This window comes from Numenius arquata, chromosome 5 (assembly GCF_964106895.1).
Source record: "Numenius arquata chromosome 5, bNumArq3.hap1.1, whole genome shotgun sequence".
Classification (NCBI taxonomy): domain Eukaryota; kingdom Metazoa; phylum Chordata; class Aves; order Charadriiformes; family Scolopacidae; genus Numenius; species Numenius arquata.
Window position 1 is genome coordinate 44,130,645 of NC_133580.1, and position 14,238 is coordinate 44,144,882.

The window sequence follows — 14,238 nt, forward strand, 5'->3', positions numbered from 1 at the left end:
TAGTGTCTGGAAGGCAATGTTATGGGAAAAAGAAAAGTAAATATGTTCCCCAAATCATAATAAGCCTAAAATCAGTAAAAGTAAGGTGTAATAGTATTGATGTGAAATAAAAAAATCAGATATGAAATAAAAAAATCACTCATAGTGCTCCAGTGGAATTGAGCTTGTGCTAGGCAATGTACAGACAAAGGATGTCTTCATAGTTCTGAAGGAAGACTCATGAGAAAAATGACTCCTAACTGCTCTCATTTTCACCTAGACCATTTGCAGCCCTGGACCGTTCTAACAGAAACCAAGTTCTATGGTAAATATTTCACGCACTGTTGGGTTCTGCTCTACTCCCAGTTTTGTGTCTAGCTTATGGGAACTAGGATATAAAAGGGGTTTTTTTAGCAGACCCGTTTTCTTTTTTTTCTTAAGGAATTGTATTTTTGTCTTCCAGGATGCAAGACAGAAGCTGTGGCCAGGCATTGCCTCTTTCTTTAATGCTGAAGGAGGCTTACTGGGCAGACAGAGGCACCAGTAAGGGATATCCTGAAAATATGTCAGAAGCTTCATCCTACCATGACTTTTTCTATGATTCCCTACCAGACATACAGAATGGGGAATTTTCAAATGAACTTTCTGCCTTCCTTACCCAGGAGGAGATTTGTAAGAGCCTTGACATAGCTCGGGAAGCCATTGCCAATTCCATGAAGGAGGATCAGAATGCAGCACCAGACTTGACTCATTATTTCAACACCACTCCTTCTAGCACTTCAGAAAATCCTTCTTTCAGAGACACCAAACTGCACGAGCAAGATGCTTTACAGTGGCCTCAAGCAAGCAGTCTGACTTCATCTGCTGCAAGTCATGTTCTCCCAGGGAATCAGAAGGGGCAATCCACAACACCTCAAACACCAAGTAGTTTTGTCACAGTTTCCAGGAAGCAGGCAAGCACCTCACCGTTGCTAACTGCTAGTCCCAGCTTTGTTAGAAGCCTGAGACATTTGGAGAAAGATGGTTCAGGTGTGCCTAAGACAAGCCCAAAGTCTGAATTGGCATCCCATGGAGAAGCTCCTTTCAGGAACAAGCTGTGTGACAAAGCTGCCACATTCATAGAGGAATTGTCATCTATATTTAGACAGGCAGCAAAGACAAGAGGCCGAAGTCCTGATGGGGATTCTTCTTCTCCAGACAGTGGATACCTGTCTCCTAAAAAGAAACAACCAGCTGGAAGTACCTTAGTGAACCAGGAGTTTGACAGGCCACATCAAGAGACTGAGCCTGAGACAAAATTACCTGGGGTTCATCTGAATGGAGAACACTTTTCTGAAAGGGAAAGCATCACTCAGAGCAAAATGGTCCTTTGCCACCCCTTCATCAACATAGAAGAGAATGAATCTTCACCACCTCAGTTCACTCAGAAGCTCAGGAGCCAGGAAGTTGCTGAAGGAAACAAAGTATTGCTGGAATGCAGAGTTGCTGGCAACCCAGTCCCTGATGTCAGGTAGGTGCATGCCTTTTAGCTAAGTTGCTAGGTGTCTTCATCTTCCGATTGTGAAAGATACCTAAGGATAGGTATCACAGTGAACCTGCTTAGAGGTAGTCAAATAAGAACAGTGGATCATACAGTGGTTAATAAGCACATGGGATAACAGATTCTGATCTCTTTACTTCTCTTAGAGTGTTTCATTGTTTTCTGCTTGGGAAATGGAGTTCTACTTGATTGAAGAGCCACGTGGCAAAATTAGAAACAGAATTGGCTCTACTAACATTCTGTGTGACTGTTATCTCATTAATCTAGGTGAAAGAATTCACAATTTGCCCCTGAAGAGCATGTATCAGGCAGTTAATACAGTTTTTACTGTCAATTAATTAGAATGTCTCCATGCCTCATACCAATGGGATTTGGGGTCCATACTACGAGATAACCTAATTCTACCAAATATCCTCTTGTGTAAGACATTTCCAGAAGACATTAAGATAGGCCCCATTTCAAAACTTCTTTGGATACTTGTAGTGAAATTTATGTACATTTGCTTTTGTTCAATGAAAAAAAATGAAAGTAACTTCTGTGTAAGTTTGTTTTAGCTTCTTCATTAACATGTACTTGTAACAGCTATGAAAGCTACATTCATAAGGGTCGGGTAACTCATAATAATTTCCACTGTCTTCCTTTCCTTCAAAAGCTAATAGAAATTAAGGTCAACCAGCACTGCATAGTGTTTGTCACTTCACAGGTGTGAGCCTTAATGCTAATATGATTGATTAACACATACAGAGGTAGATTATACCTCTAGTTTAATAGTTCCTCACAACCTATTTTGGTTTAAAGTCAACTGAGCATAATTGATATTCTCAAAGGAAAATTTTCTCCAAAAAGTCCTGTTTGGACAGGATAGAATTTGTAGTTGCCTATTCAGAACTTCTGTAAGGTTCTTTAGCTACATAGAAGACTACATAATTCTTTTAAAGTTATCAAAATTTCCTTAAAGGAACATAGCAGTCACTTTCCTGTAACAGTGGATGTGCTTTAAATTTCCTCGTATTTTTGCTGTGAAGCCTTTCAACACTTTGAAACTACTAATATTTTGCATTAAGTTACCCTGATTGCTTGTGGATAGTCACATGGATAGGTTTCTTCTCTTAGATCCTTCCTTCCCCCTCACCAGGATATTGCAGCCTGTCAGTGGTACTGATGTGGACACTAGGGCATAACAAGCTGTTAACTTGAGTAATTCTTTCATTGTTGTTGGGTTAGGTCATATGACAGCTAGTGTACTGTCACATACTTTTGAGTTGTAAAATAGAGTTGTAGCAAGACAGAGAGGCCACCCTTAAGGAAAAAAAAATATATTAATTAATACTAAAGACCTTTTCACCTAATTTTACCTATCTTTAGGTTAGCTATTTTATCTGACCAAGTCACCCTAGACTCCATCTGCAGTCACAAGAGAGAAGCGCATCTGGCAAGAGTGACTGGCAAGCACTTAAGGCAAATACTTCAGACTAAACACTTCATTCTTAGCTTGTTATAATAGGCGAGGTGAATCCCACCCATTCCCCCATCTCCGTGCCAATGGATGGCACACAGAAGAAGAGTTGCTCTCTCATATCCACAGGTAATGCAATTGGAAGAAAAATACCTAAAATGTCTTTCTTATAGGTGAGAATTCACCGAGATATATATGTTGCCTGAAAGGAACTTAGTTTTCCCAGTTTTTGAATTTTGAAAACATCCATACTTACATAACTTGAACAGCAAACTTTCTTACAAAGTTTCTTGCTAAGAAAGCAAGAGATACAAGTTGCTTTTTTTTTAATAGGGTACTACTTATCAAGTAATTAATAAGACTATTAAGGTATTGAGAGTCAGTCTGTAGACAATACTGTTTCACGAGAATGAAACAGTGTTTCTGTTGTCTCGATTGTTTTTACCACTATCGGGCTATTAGGCTTTAACATATACTTCTGTCCTACTGAGTTACAAGATCTATTCTGTGGGGTGAAAATTATCTTAGAATGAGCGGCACATAGGCATGGAGGATCTCTAAAACCAGAATTGCTAAACATCCACTATACAGAGCCTCGAGTCAACAGGCATTTACTTTCACAACATGGCAAAATAACCTCCCTGGTGCCATGAGACTCGCATACTCTGTATTCTCTGCCATTAGTACAACTACGGTTCTGTTCAGAACTGATTAGAAGTTGTCGATTTCTGTTATGAAATACAGCACAGACAGTTTAGGTGAGTTTGACAGCAGCAATGAAGTTGTAGTGTTTTAATAGCAAAGATACATTGTTGTAATGTTTCCGTACCTTGTTGCTCTTATTTTATCTGGCAGAACATCAGTCTTTACTTCAGTGTTATGACTCCAGAATTGTACATAAAAATGAATTGAACTAAGAAGTTGTGTACAAGCTGTGGAGCTTTTTTTGCTTAGGTCTTTTACATCATTGTTGTATTCATTTCAGAGACTGCTAATATCAAGATGTTTACAAGAAAAAAAGCATTATGTTCTTTAATGTAAACTGCTTTTCTGAATCTTAACACTTGCAGAATCATAAAGTGAGAAGGCAAATCTTAATCACTCAGCAGAATGAGTTATGAGAAACACTGCTGACAAAATAGTAGATTATTTTAAAATCAAATGTACTTCTAAGTAATCTCATCAATATAAATTAATTTGGAACTTTTGGGTTATTTCCCTTTTTGAAATCCATGATTGTGCTATGTTGATAGTCTGCAGATACAACCATTACTGAATCGCAGCAAATATGCTTTACGCCCAACTTCTCAGTCTCTTACAAAGCTCCTTGACAGTCAATTTAATACACTTGTGTGGTCCACACTCGAATTTTTTTTACTTAATAATTATTAATAATTCTCCATCTGGAAACAGCACACAAATTTGTGAATATACTTAAAGAAAACATATTACTTACTAAAAAACCTTAATTTTCCAAAGCTTCCACTAATAGTACATTTCCCCCTTAGTCTCCATTTTATTGTGGACCTTCAAGAGAGTAAAAAAATGGCAGCTTTACCTCAAAAACTGTTCATTTTGGAAGTCAATACAATTTTGCACCATGACCTTTCTGTAATAACGCTGCCTTGGCTGAAGAGGTCACTCGCACACAGCACGGCCAGGGTTCTCGCAGGCTGGATTTCTTCTGAGGGCCCAGCTGCCCACGGGGGAGGCATAGAGCCCTTTAGCTGTTGAGCGCTGTTGAGGAGCACATAAAACAGAATCCAAGACTTACTCAGTGGTTAAGAGACTGTTACTACCGGGTGAGTGGTTAAGAGGCTGTTGCTAACCGGGTGAGGACATGGCAAATACTTGCATGCTGTTTGGGTAAGACTCCAAAGTCCTATCTCTGAATCTTGGGGCAAGGAGAGGGGTTTTTGCCTTTAGAAGATAAGCAAGCATTCAGAAAATCAGAAAATTTTGTAGTGGATGCCAGACTATAATAATGTTATTGGGAACTTCTAAACAGTTACAAAATATCACCTATGCACATCACTTCCCCTCTTTATGGAGCTGAAAGGGAGTTTTATGGTATATCCTGAATATCCAGTAAGTAGCTAATACACTGCAGTGGAAAAAGATAAGCCTATTTAAAACCACTGATGTACTGCAGAGCAAGTGAAGAATGCTTGCTGTTTATGCCACTTTCAGGAATATTTCTGAAAATATGAGTTTTATATAGCTTTTAAAAAATAGCAAAACAACAATGATACAGTACGTGTTGACCATTCTCTCCTATTTTGGTAATAAAAGGAATCTAGTTTTCTAAAGCACTGTACTTAGACAACTGTTTCATTAGACTGAATTTCTGATTTGTAATACCTTTAAAAAAATCTTTGGAGCATAATCATGTAAGAATTGGGAAGATTTAAATACCTACAGTTTTCCGAGGAAACTGGCCAGAGGGGAAAAAGGTGTAAAAGATATTAAAAGTTTAGTGAAAACTTCTACCTGCTGAACAGGTAGAAGGTAGAAATGGATATTAATGTTATTGCCAAAAAACCCCTATAGAACAGGTTGAAGAGTTACCTGGTCTGCGAGGCAAAGAGAAGGCTACTTAGCACATGTAAAACTTCCTGAATAGGAGATGCAGATAGGGCTATGAGCCACGATTACCGCAGTCTGTACATTTGCACATAGCAATAAAATCTGCAGAAATCAGGCTTCATTTGCTCTGATTTTTCCCAGAAAAGCCAGTTTCAATAATATAGCCACAGGAAATAATATTTTTGGAACTCTATTTGTTAAGTGTGATAAAAGTAGCAAGCAATTGAGATTTTCATTTTTTTGTCTCAGCTGGGAAGAAAATAACCAGAAGCCATAGTTCCTAAGTGATGATGAAATAACAATAGTTTAATGGTGACATGAAAAGCACTGACTAAACTGTTATTTTTCCCAGCACCCAAGAAGTTTTTCAGCCTAGTAATGAGCACAGCTGATATTGAAGCAGTATCAAGCACTGGTGGGCATGAGTTCATCCAAGTGATATACAGCAGAGCAAAAGGCCTTCAAAAGAAACTACTTAGCTATTTCTGACCTTATAGCATCTTATTGTTTTTCTACGCATCACGTTTTATTCTGGATCCTGATAATCTTTATAATTGGCTTTCTTCCCTTTTCATAACTTTTTTAGTGCTGAAGTATCCAAAGTCCTCAACCTGTCCAAAGTTGAGCTAGAATCCTGCCTTAACCTGCTACCATTCTTATAAGGCTAAGGAAAACAAGGTTGCAGAATATTATTATAAGTAAAGAAACTATCAAATGTAGTGTAAGAACAAGGTGTATATTTGAGTGCTATGGGACTAGGAAAGCCTCTTAAATTTTAAGTTCCTTGAACGTTCATAGCTCTATCATACAGAAAGTAAAAACAGTAAGTATCATAGTTTGAGTGACAAAACTTGACCAAAGTAGCTTTGTTTTGCAAGAGTAAAATAAGTAAACTTTGACAGAACTTGTAACTAGAATGTCTAGAGTTGAATCCCAAAAGAAAATAGTTAAATTTCAAGAACCACTACATTTCCTCAAAATTCAACACCTAACCTACTAGTTCTACCAGCAGGAAATTAGATATCTAACAATGAAGATTTTCTCAGTGGTCAGAACAATTTTAACATTGCTGAACAACCCAGATTCTGACCTAAGACCTAGCAAAGTATTGAGAAGTTTGAGAAGTTCTAGGATGCCTGTTTTCTAAAGAAGGTCTAAAGCATATGAAATGTAAGTTGAAACAGAAAATTTCTATATTACTCTCAAAACCATTGTATCAGTCAGTAGCTCTCCTTCAAAGTGCATCAGCAGTGCAGTACTTAAAATACCCAAGTTAGCACTGAGCTAGCTAAAGCAAATCCTGTTGCAAGTGACTTATAGCTTTTCAGCATTTCTCTCACTACCTGAGTATTTAATTACTTCTGAGGTCTGTGCTGAGCTGTAAGCTAGGGTTAAATTATTTACAGATATTCACACAGATTCTGTAGCACAACAGATATTGAAATGTTTTGTGCAAAGTATATTCTCTTCTTTCTTCAACAGCAAAATAAAAAAAAATTTAAAAAATTAAAAAAAAAACTTACATACTTTCCACATAAAACATGGCAAGAGCAGGGCTTCTTCACCTTAAGGAGTCTATTTGCTCTCATTATAACCCTTTTCTTCTCTTAAGTATTGTTTATCTAAATCTCACTGTAACAAGTACCCAAAACCCCCACCTAGAAACATTACTTGCATGTAATCCAGAACTGTTCTTAGAAAATGCAGAAACAAATGCAAAGTACAACACTTAAATATATAATAAAACCCAAACTACCTTGATTTCTACAACTTCACAAAACTTACCCAGTTTTACAGCCTTTAAAAGCTTTGAAGTCTAAGAATATGCAATAAACTATGTCTCCACTATAGTCTTCCTATCAGGCACAGCTGCAAAGAACATTGGACGACAGATTAAGTAATGCTTAACAAAAATCTACACAGCTGGGTGGAAGTCCAGATGTACAGGACAACAGTGACTGAACTACCTAGACAGCAGTTGGTAAATTTTTAAGTCTTGGGAATGTAAAGGGTGTCACAAATGTAGTTTCTGCTGCTTTGCTAGGCTTGATTTCAGATAAGAAAACTGGTTTAGAGGTAGCATTTAGTTTTGTTTCTTAAAGTCTTATTGTATAAATTTTGTAGTCGTAATGAAACACCAGTGCCTTGGTGGGAGATACAGGTGTTCTACTAGTTCTATAATGGCAAGGCTTTAATACTACTTATTTTTTATGAAGCATGAGTAGCTATTTATGTATATGTGTTAATGGAACATACTTGAAAATCCTAAGTATCCTTAGTTCAAAAAAGTCTGTTTCTTGGGTGCATTCCTCACTTTTTTTGTATAAGCTCTTTGATAGTCGTCTTCAGAACTGTTACTTTTCCATTTGTAAAATCTTAACTATTCAGGTTAGAGTTTAGAACTGGGTGGTTCAGGTCCTGCTTTTCAAATATTTTCAGAAGCTTAAATACATAGTTATGTTATTCAAGATGGAAACTTTAGTGGAGCTATTTTATGATGAACTTGTTTGAAGTATTTGTTAACTGAATTCTTGTTTGCTAGTCCAAGACTGAGGAAAGGCCCAAGAACTAAACTTGCTTCTGAACAATGCAGTGCTTAATGTGTCTCAACAAAAGACTTTCCTAGACTATAAGGATTATGGTAGCTACAGTGATTGCAGAAATACTTTATAAAAGATTAAAAGGATTAGTGTGTGCTCTACATGGCAGGAGGGGGCTCTTGTGACTTGAAAGTCACAAGAATAGCCTATCTATACATATATACATATAACAGCCACATCTATTATTCTTATGCAGTAAAAATAAAATATTTTATTGAGGTTTAATGTGATTCTCACGTTATTTCCTATATGTGTGCTTTAAAATGAAGCTCACTAGTTTTTGGGAGAGGATAGAAATAGGCAACAATTCTGTTGAAGAAACTGAAGTACTGCTTTGTTCCAGAGAAAGAATTGACATACAAATAGTTTATTTTTGAATTTTTGCAATTTTTATTATTGAGAATTGTCATTTGAACTTGTCAAAATTCATTACTAATACTGTAACTATAGGAAAGTGCCTCTCCCCTTTTTTTTTCTTTTTTTTCTTTTAACACACCCATCTCCTGGTGGATTACTCCAGATACTCTAATAATCTTACAGCTTTATCAGAGGCCTGCTTACTTTGGTAGGTGTCTAATAGCTTTTATTCAGGTATTGATAGATTTAAGATGAAGTGACATTTTTCATTTTAACTCCCATTAATTCATATTCAGAGTATTTTACCAGCCCTTAAGCACAGTAATTCTCTCAGGTTTCACGTTTTCCTTTGGTCTGTTGGTCTACTGGATTTCCTCTTTATTTTGTGTATTTGTGGTGGTTTTACTTCAGTTTTTTACCAATGCAATATTTCACAGTAAGAATTGATCTAAACCACTTCCCTAGTTTATACAATAGTTTCCATTCCATTGATTCACAGTGTTGTTACATTGTTTATTAATGTTTAGAACAGTGTGATTAATTCTTTTTCATTATGCAGCCTTTTGTAAACAAGAAGTGTTTCCAGAATATTTTATATTTATTTCCTAGGGGAGATAGTTTATGGAGTTAGTTGTTAAATTGCTCCCCAGAATAAACATTTTTCTCACATTCTCCCCATAGTCTGATTGGTTTTCTTTATTAAAGTGTTTTGTCCAGTAAACATACATGAATCTACAATAGTCTTCTACTAATCATTTCAGAGTAGAATCCCACTGATTTGTTTTCTTACTAGTCTTCTGCAAAGAGAGAGTACTTGTTAAGAATGGAGGAGGATTCTTGTACCTGAGGAGCTCCTCGGGTCAAAAATGTTGTCTTTGCAGATTTGGAATTTTTTCTGTGTATGGAGCATTGAATATCATCTGAAAGTATAAACAGCATGTGTAGTATTGCGGAGTGTAAATAGAAAAATGATGTTAGCTGTTTTAATCTGGTAATACATTCATTTCAGAAATCTGCTTAACAATGATGTGTTGTCATTTAGTATTTTATTTGCATTCAAATGAAGATATAACATCTATAGATATGAAAACGATATGTCACCATCCTCAATATTTTCCTTTCACAAAGATATCTTTTCTTACTCCTCCTCATATCAAGAATCTCTTCTTTCTCTTGCCTTTTTTTTTTTTTTTTTTTGTCGTCATTTACCATGCTATGCCATTCTTATGTCTTTTGTTTGTTTGCTTTCGCTAATTGGAGATAAGGCCTATCCATCTCCAGGCATCATGGAGTTTCAGTTCCCTTTGGAACAGATCTGGAATGTAATGTTGAAAGTCACCTCAGTGTCTTGTGAAACTGCTTCTTAATTCTGTTTGCCTTAGAACAGGGCTCTGGACTAGAGGGCTTTTTCAGGGAAGCGAGGGTTTATACCCTAGTGCAAATGGTTAAGCTATTGCAGTGACTGCCCGTAGTCATTTGTGGCCTGCGGGTTTTAGGCAGACAACATGCATCTTTCAAATCTTTTCTTTTCCACTCTCCATTCATTTTGTGGCAATGAAAGTCCACACTGTTAGGATTTTCTGCATCTGGGGCAAAACACACAGTGGAGCTAAGGCCTATTTAGATGATGTACCCATCTGCTTTAAAAAATACTGTGGGATATCTGAGAAATGCTAGCAGTGCATCAGTTTTCTTAACTTGTAAGTAATACTTTTACCTTAGAACCATAGGGATATTGGAAAGAGGATTCTTTATTATTTGTCATCATGCTTCTTGAGAACAGCACTTAGGAGACTCTTGCAGTATATGATAACCAAATGTTCTTTCTTTTTTCTTTTTTTTTTTTTTTGCTTTATTGGCTAAAATCATAGAGTACAGTATTTAAAATGGGTATCTGGAGAGCCAGGCTCTTTCCTAGGTGAAATGATCTTTACAAAGTCCAGATTGTGATAATGGGATAATTTATGAAAATCTTATAAAATAAACGGATTGTTAGAGAATTAGACTGAGAAGTCCATTGATGCTACAAAAGGAAAACTGAAAGATCTAAAATCAAGAATGTATGGTTGGGGAGGGAGGGTGGCTGGGGGGAACACGGACTCTTTGCTTGTTTGTTTTTGTAAAAGCCCCAAGGAGGATCTACAGATCCTGGGCACTGAGGTTATTCTTACATTTCATTTCTTTCTTGCCCTGTAGAATAGGTTTGACTACATGATGTATGCATTTCCTTACCTTTGTGATACAGGGCCTGTGCATCTCCAGGCCCTCTTTCTTCAGAGCTGTAAGTTTAGCTGAAAGTTTAAGCTGAAATACCTTCTTTAGTTGTTGTTTTAGAAAATTCCATACTTTTTTTGGTTTTCCATCCTGAGAATAGGAAGAATAAAGCCTGTTAGATGCATGAAGATGGGTGTTATAAGAGGGAATTGTAAAAACAATGGGACGGTTGTTGAAACTAGGGCTGCTCTTTTAAACTGGAATTAGGAAGAGAATTCCAGCACAGTTACTTTATTTTTCCTCTATCTGTGAATGCCAATGACTCTGCCTTGGTGTACTTCTGATTACATTACTGCAAGTTTAAAAGTATCTCAGTTCACTTCTTTATTCTTTTGTTCTACTCTGTCTGCCTTTCAGTGAAAAAATGCAGATCTAAAGTTCCTTGCTAATGCTCCATAAATAAATAATGTATTAACAATTTCTAAAAAGACTCAAAGATTAGATGAAAATGTTATCAAAGTACATTTTAAACTGATCCTATGCTTGATGGCTAATGTGAAAAGCTTAAAAGTAAGTTAATAAAAATTACTCTTCTAAAATAAGAAAAATGGTATTGCTATCTTCATAATGAAAAAATATGTAAAAAGAACTTGTGCCTTTTATTTACATAAGAATTGAATGAGACTTGGATGAACCCTAAAATAACAGGGCACCACATGTCTTCAGAAAGCTCTTTCACTACACTAGCTTTGTCCATGTTAAACATTTTTAATTTAAAAACTAAGCTTAATTGAAGTAGTTTTAAAATACAGATTTCCAAAAAAAGTGGTGCTGAAGCAGGGCCAAAGGCAGTATTCCAAGAGGCTGCTTTTACTTCATATTACAGCATTTATTTGTATAAATCTTATATACTGTCTCTGGGCCTTTCCAGTATTGTGCACAGCATAAACAGCCAAAAAGTCTGGCAGTGATGAAATACATTACCAATCTGCTTGTCATAGACTAATTGAAAGTACCGATCTATGAAAGTTAAAATTAAATCTAGAGGCTAAGTAGAACAGAGGTGGGAATGAACTCTCATGTTTTAGGAGTGGGCTATTTTATTTGCACTGAAATTTGAAGAGAAGCAGAGTAGTGAGGCTTTTCATAGAGAGAAGTGCTTGGAGTCAGTAATTCTGGCATGATTACTTATCAATGTTCAACAGGTATGCAGTGCTATTCCAAATCCTATTTAAAATAGGCGTAATATTCTTTGACATGTTTGCTCATTTGCCTAAAGGCAATACCACATCTTGGATTGTTTAAGTTTCTTAAGGGTAATTACAGCAGTTTAATAATGTTACTTAAACAGGACATACCTTTGTAAGATGCAATATGTTGCTTTATAAATATAAATTAAGTAAATACAATTATCACTTTGAAACTTGATGCTTTAAAAATTCTTTCTTAATAAAAAACTTTGTCATTTATGAAATATGCTCTCTAAATGCTTTCTTGACAATGTGAAAGCTAACTTTAGAGATCTGGATGATGAAATTGAACAAATAGGACTTCTACGCAAACATTCATAGCTGATGACTGAAAACGTTAGACTTCAGTTCCTGCAATTAGAGCTGATGGGACTTTGAGGGAGGTAGAGAAGGCTGTGAACTAAAAGCTTATAACAGACCAAACATAGAAGAAACATTGTTAAACAGCAGTGAATATTGAGCTGCTTTTATTAGTTCTAGAACCCATCTGGAAAGTGAGTTCTTTCTAACAAGTGTTACAGTTTCATATGGCTCTCTTAAGTGGACTGTAAACATGGATCATTTAATAGACCCTCGGCTTGCCCTTTAAGACCATACAAAGGTAAAGGAAGGAGTAAGAAATTCCCTTGCCTGCCTACTCCCTGTCACATATGAAAATAAGAGAGTAAGTCCTTCCCATAATATCTGTATTTCCTTCCCTGAGTACAGAGATGTAAAGAGAGCAGGCAAGTTAAGGAATTAGCAGTGCTTTATTTTTATATCTTGCACAATTGTGCTCACATTTTTGATGTGGGTGTGCAACAGCAGCAAATAGACCTGTTATTTCTGTGAACTCTCTGAAAATCTGCCCTTCAGTGAAACCCATCACTCTGATCAATAGTGAGGCTCGTAGAAAGAAAGAAATTAATGGAAATTCTGGGTAACTTTAGGGTATGTGGGAGAGATGTTCATAGGACATAATGATAAAAACAGCCCGTTGTTCCTGCTTTAGGCAGAACTGCACAAAACCTCTGCAGATGCATTATAGGCAGAACAGCTATTTTGTTTATATCCAAGGCATTATAATAGTGTCTTGCCATGTTACTTATTCACAAAACATTTTATATTGTCATAAGTTCTCACATTCTGTGTGCTTTAGGAAAAAAAAGATTAAAAGATACTTTTTTTTTTTTTTATGCTTTCGGATATTGAGAAACGATCAACAGTTATGTGGTGAGGAGATAGCAAAATGAACAGAATTTGGAAGTTTAGCTTCGCACAGAATAAACCTTCACCGAGGTGTTATCCCCTTAGACACTTAAGTGTTTTTTAGCTTTTGTCTTCTAAAAAACTTTTCCATGTGTTAATGTAAGAAATGGTCTTAATTGCTTTTTTGTGTCCCTATCGGTTGCCTTGTCTGAGGCAACTCATAAAAAGAACTGATCAGCAGGAATAGTAAAAAATTGCAAACAACTGAAGCAGTAAGGAACTCGCTTAAGTGTTGAAAACTTGAATCAATATCCATATTACAGGTTTCTGTAAATCAAGAAATGAGCAGACTTCGTAAATATACACCTAGGTAATCTGGGTGGAGAAGAGATGCTATTTGATGAAATAAATCAGGAGGAATAATTCAACTAGATAATTTCACCTGTATATACAAAGCTACCTTTAAGTTGCAGCAGGGGAAAATACATGTATAGAAGTATCTTGTCTGATGTACTGAAGTACTGCACGTCAAAGTGCTTATTATAGACAGACTCCAAGAACCTTATTTTCCTTAAGTAATAAACTACAGTTAGTGCAATACTACTCAACATAGATGAACACACAACTCAAGATTAGGAGTAGTGTGAACTCAAATAGGTCAGGCATCCTGTGGAAAAGGGTAATAAGTTAAAATGCTTGGGTTTGGAGGTAATTAGCAGGTAAAATCACTCCAAAAACACTAGGTGATTTTCAGCTACCTGCAGGTCAAAGCAAGTAGAGGACTAAAATTTTTCTGCAACAAGTCTGTTATGAAGACATGTTTCTTTTAGTCTAACATGCCTCTTCAAATCGAAGTGATTCATTGTTCCTTCTTATTAATGATATATTCTTGCAGTGCATTGCATTAATGTTATAAAAATAATTAAGGCTTTGCCTTTATCTGAGCAATTTAGTGCTTTATAAACAGCTTGTATAATATGTGAACAACTTTTGTTTATCTCCTCTTATTTGATAGGGTTGTGCTTTTCAAGTGGCCATTAGACAAATAGAATTCATCTCTCATTTATG

General features: G+C 36.1%; 1 protein-coding gene across 4 annotated transcripts in view; it reads left to right on the plus strand.

Annotated features, from left to right (window-relative positions):
- The first annotated feature begins 443 nt into the window (after positions 1–443).
- PALLD (palladin, cytoskeletal associated protein) overlaps positions 444–14,238 on the plus strand; it is a 198,928-nt gene continuing 185,133 nt past the window's right edge. For 2 of the 4 annotated variants that reach the window (XM_074147949.1, XM_074147948.1), the window contains exon 1: positions 444–1,489. In XM_074147949.1, the coding sequence (XP_074004050.1) occupies positions 444–1,489 (1,046 nt within the window). The remainder of the gene's footprint in view (positions 1,490–14,238) is intronic. The other 2 variants (XM_074147951.1, XM_074147950.1) reach the window with 1 other exon arrangement.